This window comes from Monopterus albus, unplaced genomic scaffold (assembly GCF_001952655.1).
Source record: "Monopterus albus unplaced genomic scaffold, M_albus_1.0 scaffold5.1, whole genome shotgun sequence".
NCBI lineage: Eukaryota > Metazoa > Chordata > Actinopteri > Synbranchiformes > Synbranchidae > Monopterus > Monopterus albus.
The window spans coordinates 1,952,628-1,959,742 of NW_018127885.1; the positions used below are offsets into that span (position 1 = coordinate 1,952,628).

Here is a 7,115-nt window from a genome sequence, read left to right on the forward strand (position 1 = left end):
GTCGAGATAGGCCATGAAGACACTGCCTGGACCTTGGCAGGGTCCATCTCAATGCACCCTGGGGAAATGATGAATCCCAAGAAGGAGACAGTCTTAACATGAAAACAGCATTTCTCTGCTTTCACAAAGAGCTGGTTCTGTAGGAGTCGTTGCAGCATGGCTCGGACATGGGTTCTGTGCTCGGTCTCAGAAGAGGAGAATATGAGAACGTCATCAAGGTATACAAAGAAATCTATTCAGCACATCTCCCAACACATCATTGACCAGATTTTGAAACACCACAGGGGTGTTTGTGAGTCCAAAAGGCATGACCAAATATTCGAAGTGACCTGCTGGGGTGTTGAACGCCATTTTCCCACTCATCTTCTTCCCGTATGCGTACCAGATGATAAGCATTCCTCAAGTCTTACTTGGTTAAGAGTCTGGCCTTGTGTAGCAGTTCGAATGCAGAGGACATGACTGGTAGGGGATAACGATTCTTGACAGTTATTTTATTGAGCCCCCGATAGTCAATACACAGGCGAAACCCTCAGTCTTTCTTTCCCACAAAGAAGAAACCGGCCCCTGCTGGTGACGAAGAAGGCCGAATCAGACCGGCCTCCTGGGCCTCACTGATGTATGCCGTCATGGCCTTTTGTTCCGGGAGAAAGGGAGAACAATCGACCCCTGGGGGGGGGGTGGTACCTGGCAGTAGGTTGATTGGGCAATCATATGGGCGATGAGGTGGTAAAGTGGTGGCTCGTGTCTTGTTGAAAACCTGCTTGAGATCTGAATATTCAGGGGGGACCTTAGACGTGTCAGGAAAGGAGTCTGGTTCTGGGTCGTCCTCTGCTGCCAGAAATGACGCCAACTGCAAGCACTGGGTGGCACACTGTGGGGACCATTCGACGACTCTTCCTGTGGCGCAAGCAATCTGGGTTCCATGTTTAAATCAACCATGGAAAGCCGAGTACCACTGGATGTTGAGGGGAAGACATCACCTTAAGAAGTTGGTTGTCTCCCTGTGATTCTCAATAGTAAGAGTTAATGTAGGAGTGTGGCTGGTGATGCGTTAAAGGAGCTTTTTGTTGAGAGAATGTATTAGGAGTGGGTTACTCACAGGTAGGCTGGGGATCTGATGGTGACGGAGAAACTCTGGATCTATGAAGCTGGCATCTGACCCTGAGTCAATGAAACCCGGAACCTGGATAGTCCTGGTGCCATATGAGAGCTGGGCTGTGATGACGGGTCGGGAGGTCAAAATGGTGCAGCTCAGCAACGTCCTCCCCGTCCTGCTGAGCCTCTGTCTTTTAACGGACAATGCAGCGCCCGATGACCAGGCTCCCCACAATACAAACACAAATTCTGCCTGAATCTGCACTCCCTTTCCTCTGGACAAAGGCGGGAGCGGCCCAGTTGCATGGGCTCCGGCGGTTCGGCTGGTGCTCGTGCGAAAGCAGGGGGGGGGGTCTGCCTCTGGCCACATTGCCTCTCCCGAAAACGGCTGTCAATTCTGGTGACTAGATCCATGAGCGCACGTAGGCGTCTGGGTCGGTCATATGCAGTAAGCGCATCTTTAAGTCTGTCAGACAGCCCACTGTAGAAAGTGTCTATTAATGCCGGCTCGTTCCATTCTGTGTTGGCGGCCGCTGTGTGAAAATCAATAATGTAATCCACCACTGTCCGGGTTCCTTGTGTTAACGTAAGCAGAGGAGGAGATGCGGCAGAGGCGTGGCTGCGTGGATCGAAAATCCTCACCAACTCCATCCCAAACCTCTGAAAAGTGGCACAGCAGTCAGATCTGTTGGCCCATTCTGCAGTTCCCCATCGGCGTGCCTGACCCGTCAGCAGTGACAGCGTGTATGCTACTTTGGATCGCTCGGTAGGAAAGGCAGAGGGCTGGGATTCGAACTGTATCTCACATTGGGTAAGGAACGAGCGTCCCTCTCCGCTTTCTCCTCCATAGCGCTCCGGTGGTGGGATCTTGGGTTCGTGGCAGACCGGTGGAGAGAGCGGAGCAGGGTTCGGTGCAGCTGCGGCAGCACCCTGGGTCCGATCTTCGCTGGCCAGGCCATGCACCCAGGTTTGTACGGCCCCTATTGCAGTCTCACGGGCCGCCAGAGCCTGTTCGATGCGGTCCTGCCAGGCTCGGTACTCGCTACTGGCTGGGTTCATTTTATGGCCAGATTGTACTGTCAGGGAGGTGAGTGACACTCCCGTGAAGATCGAGTGAACCCAATTAAAAAGCCAGTCAGCCGAGGCAGTCGAACAGATTTTAATGTCCTTTTGTGATTTAAGCAGAAAAACACACAGTCTTGGGGGATCAGGCAGAAGAGTGGTACTTAATAAGTCCAAGGTCGAAGTCTCCGGCAGGGCAGCAGGGAAGGCAAGGCAGAATCACAGGTAGGTTGAACAGGCAGGGTGTCGATCTCAGGTTGGCAGTCAGACAGGAGGGAGCAGGCTGGATCACAGATCGTTAGAGCAGGCACGGGTCCGGTACCAGGAAAGCAGTCCAAGGGAAATGCTGGAGAGTCTAGACAAGGCATAGAACAATCTGGCTGTGGTGAACAGGTGTGGGTGATTAGTGACAGGTGAAACCAATGTGCATAATGAGCTGAAGTTCCCGGGGTTGAGGATGAGCTGGTGACAGGAAGTTCTTTCAGAGTAAAAGCAGGGAGAATCGGAAGCCAGCGGGGCAGGATCATGACATAGGGTACTCATTGAATTTTATTGTATTTTTTGTTGGGATTATATTATACTCCTGGTTTCAGTTTGTCACAGTGAATCAATTTATGTGGTGATCTAAATGTAAAATCTTAATTCGCAACTAAACTATAGCTGCCATATAAATGTAATGGGGTAAATACTGCATTTCCTTCTGAAATGTATTGACATTGAACTAGCAAGCAGCATATTGGAAATACTGAAAAATACTTCAATCAAAGCAAAGCTTGTAACTTTCAGTTTCAGCGTTTTAGTCATGAGAGCTGCATCAGGTACTATATTGCTGAGAGATAGATAGATGAGACTGACTGTGCCACACAGTGTTCGAGGTCAGTGAGGCAGATGATATGGCTGGTGAATGGCTTCATTCTGATTCCCTCTCACACAGATTCACATTCATCAGAGACCAAAAACCACAGTGTCATCCTTCATACAGAACAGGATGTGTCTATATGTGTGTGACTCTGTTTTATCTCTTTCCTAGTGATTGACCTTCTGGCAGCTCTAAACATGTCCCACCCCATAAGTGGTATTACCAGACTGCAGGGTGCCAGCAGCGTGATATATCGAATACGTCCCAGAGCACCCTACCTGACTCTGCCTCCAGAATACTCCCATTTCCTGTATTCCAACCTTCAGGGTAGCATAGGGGTGCATTTGGTGGGGTCGCAGTCATCTAGCTCCAGTGCGACTCTCTTTTCTCTCTCTTTTGCATCTTTTCCCATTCTTCAAGTCATCTCCTCCAGCCTCAATAACACTCTGCATTTGGACTACAAGGTTGGAGGAGGAGGAGCTCAGGGTCTTGCCAGCATTAACTTCCCCAGAAGAAACCCCTTCTCCAGGGAGGAGTGGGTACAGCTGGCTGTTAGCCTGGAGCCTGAGAGACTCACATTTTTTGTAGACTGTCAAGAAGCTGTTGTTGTCCCGATTAAAAATGAAGAAAGGATGAACCTGAAATTGCCTCAAGATGTTGTCATCACTCTCGCCAGCACACCGGAAAAGAAAGACAGCAAATTTAGTGTGAGTTTCTTATAAATACTGTACTCAAATGCTAGATACAACATCAGACCAATATCACTTCTGGGATATTATTAAATCCACTTGAAGCTAGCATAATTGCTACATAATCACAATAGCTTTTGGACCTAACATACAATATATCTAACATGTATGAAATTATACTACATCATTTATAATTACATTTTATATTTTCAGGACCAGTTCAGTGTACATACAGTATGTAAGCATTTCTGTTTCTTTATAAATGTAGGGACTCCTGAGGACAGCTGAGGTTTCAATGAAAGCATATCTAAGGCGTCCATGGCTTTGTGACAATGTTACAGGTAAAGAACCATTACCTAAAACATAAGTGAATGCAAATCATTTTCTTTGTTTGGAGTGTCAAATTGAAGGAAACAATATCTGTGAATTTTCTCCACACATTTCACTGGGGAGCTGTGATCGATTTTCTCTTTTTCTGGAGTTTATATATGCTGTGTGTATTGTACATGCTTATGTGCATGTACGTCTATATGTACAACTCAATTTGTTTATGATAGCATGTTGTGTGGGGTTGGCATGTGGTGACAATTTACAGTACCCCAGAGGCTTCAGTGTCGTCCTCTTCTCATTTCATTTTTATTCTTTATCTCCTAGACTAAGCCTCGTCAACTGTTTAGATTTTGCATTCTTTTGCACTGGGAGAGATGACAAGAACTTTTGTCAGAAATGTGCTGATTTATCATGAACAGCTGTACAAACTAGTAAATTGTATATAAAACATTATTTTGCAAATGTGTTCAGAATCCTGGCCAGTGAGAAGAACTAAGTAGTGGGACCACCATGGCTGAGGTGCACTGATTATATCTATTGGCCCTTGGGCAGGAAGTCCCCCAAACATTTTATTTATTATTCCTCCCTGTGGGTCTAAATATAGACAAATATTTTTAGGATGTTTGTTTAGGCTTCATCATTGTTTTCTTGTTCTTTTATTCATTCAAGTATTGTTTTCTTGTTCTTTTATTCATTCAAGTATTACTCAGGACTCTTGTGTGGCGATCTTCTCCCACTAAATGTCTGTTTGCCTTCTAGATGCTCTGCCACTGTCTCAGAGCGCAGATGCCCAGAGGCCAGATTCTTGGACTGACAGCAATAGAATCTTCCAGCAGGATGGTTCCCCCAGTAAACCTCAAATTAACCATTATCCCCAGGATATCCAGAGTGACCAAGTGCAGAGAGGGGTCATCCTAGGGCCTCCAGGATCTCGTCATGGGGTAAAGTCTGTTTCTCAGACCCAGAAAGATGACAGGCTGAAGAAGATAGAGAAAAGGCTGGAAGAGCTTGCTCGTATTCTTGACACAGTCAAAGCTCAGGTAGCTACAATATTTCACTTAGAATATATTACCTTTCATGAATGAAATGAAATTATATAATTTAACAAAGCTAAACTTCATACATAGTTTTGGTTTTATAACAGAATGTAGACCTACAGTCACGTGTAAAGTACTTGGAGGGATGTGAGTGTGTGAAGCAGCGATGTGTGTGGGAGGGACATGAGGTGGACAATGGCCAGCGCTGGCAGACTGACCGCAACACTGTGTGTACTTGCACATCTGGAAAGGTTACATGCCAAGCTAACATAAATGGTAAAGATAACTCAGTTTCTGTCTGTTTGCCAAATCTCTCTTTCTCAGTGCTTCCTCTGATTTATTTTTTTTTAATTTCTTATCACACACACTGTCGAATTCTTAGATACCGTTTATGATGCAGGGGAGACTATTTTCACTTAGGCTTACTTTATCGCTGACAGCAGTTGCTAACTTTGCTAACATGGCCAGAATAGGTGGTACAGCATCTCCATCATCTCCCTCTGTTAATTGTTTCTGCATGTAGGCCATAAAACATTGGCACCGAGCTCCTACACACCCCTACGCATGCTTTGATCTCATGCACGCTTGGCTTACTAGAGGAAATGCCTGATAGATGCTGACACAGTAGGCATCCTCACCAGTATCCTTTTTATTATTGCCCTCTCTCACACAAAAACACATTGTCTCTATCTTTTGGAGTCATCATTAAAATAATTATCTCCTGGAATGTCTAAGCTAAGCAAAAACAACATTTGATGAGCTCCCTGAAAGCATTACATTAAAAATCTGAGCAAGTTTGCTCTGCGGTGTTCACTATGTGCCACACTGGTTTTTTCCCCCTCAAAATAATGTCAACAGACACACAATGGGACAGACCATGATTTGATCTGTTTTGTAAGGAATCCTGTCCAGTTTTCTTCTCTATTTTCCTTGTAGTAAACCTCTGTCAGGTGTTAACAGACTTGCTGGTGGTAGTTTTTAACAGCTGGAAGGCTGCAGGCGTGTCTGGTCATGGTTGTGGATCATAAAACAAAAGCAAGCACATATGACATCGGAGCCATGCTGTACCATCATTACTGGAGAAAAAGTAAACCCAGATGTTCCCCAGTGACCTAGAGAAAAGATGAAGAAAATCTGCATTAATAGAAAGAGAGGACAGCAGTTATAAAGTTCAAACTTGTTTCCATATCCCTCTTTTCTTATTGAATCTGTCAGTATACTTGGGATATGCAGACACACATGCAGAACCTTAAAAATGTGCACACAGTAAAGATTTTGTCTTGTCATCAGGCTGTGAGCTGGATGGTATCATTCATAATGTGTCCTACAGCACGCTAGATGGTTGTCAGACATGTACTTGTAAGGTGTGTATTTGACATATACCTATACTAACACACACACACACAAACATATTTATCAAGCCTGAACAATTCCTCTTGCTTTTTTCAGTCATTCCTCTGTGTCCTTCCTTTGGTCACAGGGTGGTAACAGGGAGTGTTCTCCCCTGCCCTGCCCTCCACTGGACTGTACACAGAAGGAGTCTGTACCAGGAGACTGCTGCCCGCAATGCAGACGTAAGAACACAGAAAAAAATCACACAACAATCTTTATGAGAGAAATAACTCCAAAGCAAAACAATAAATTTACTTTAGTACGTTAATAAAGTCCCTGGTGGTCTAGTGGTTAGGATTCGGCGCTCTCACCACCGTGGCCTGGGTTCAATTCCCGGTCAGGGAATTGGGGTTTCAGAAATTTCCCTTGTGGAATCAATAAAGTATCTACTATCCTAGATATGTTTTCCCCTCCTTGAACCGCCACCTTATTGTGGTGGAGGGGTTTGAGTACCCGAGTGATCCTAGGAGCTATGTTGTCGGGGGCTATATGTCCCTGGTAGGGTCTCCCAAGGCAAACAGGTCCTGGGTGACGGGTCAGACTAAGAGTGGTTCAAAAGCCCTTTATGAATAGATTAAAATCAAGGACCGTGACGTCGCCCGGCATGGCGCAGCCGGGGCCCCACCCTGGAGCCAGGCCCGGGGTTGGGGC

The 7,115-nt window shown here is 45.8% G+C and overlaps 1 protein-coding gene and 1 non-coding gene across 2 annotated transcripts in view; both read left to right on the top strand.

Annotated features, from left to right (window-relative positions):
* Positions 1–1,493: 1,493 nt before the first annotated feature.
* Positions 1,494–7,115, top strand: part of kcp (kielin cysteine rich BMP regulator) — a 20,897-nt gene continuing 15,275 nt past the window's right edge. The window contains exons 1-8 of the mRNA XM_020613782.1: positions 1,494–2,182; positions 2,281–2,382; positions 3,188–3,723; positions 3,974–4,046; positions 4,795–5,075; positions 5,180–5,348; positions 6,363–6,436; positions 6,553–6,646. Of these exons, the coding sequence (XP_020469438.1) occupies positions 2,053–2,182; positions 2,281–2,382; positions 3,188–3,723; positions 3,974–4,046; positions 4,795–5,075; positions 5,180–5,348; positions 6,363–6,436; positions 6,553–6,646 (1,459 nt within the window). The 5' untranslated portion in view covers positions 1,494–2,052. The remainder of the gene's footprint in view (positions 2,183–2,280; positions 2,383–3,187; positions 3,724–3,973; positions 4,047–4,794; positions 5,076–5,179; positions 5,349–6,362; positions 6,437–6,552; positions 6,647–7,115) is intronic.
* trnae-cuc (transfer RNA glutamic acid (anticodon CUC)) lies at positions 6,738–6,809 on the top strand. Its single transcript has one exon. It is a non-coding gene; the product is annotated as a tRNA-Glu (tRNA).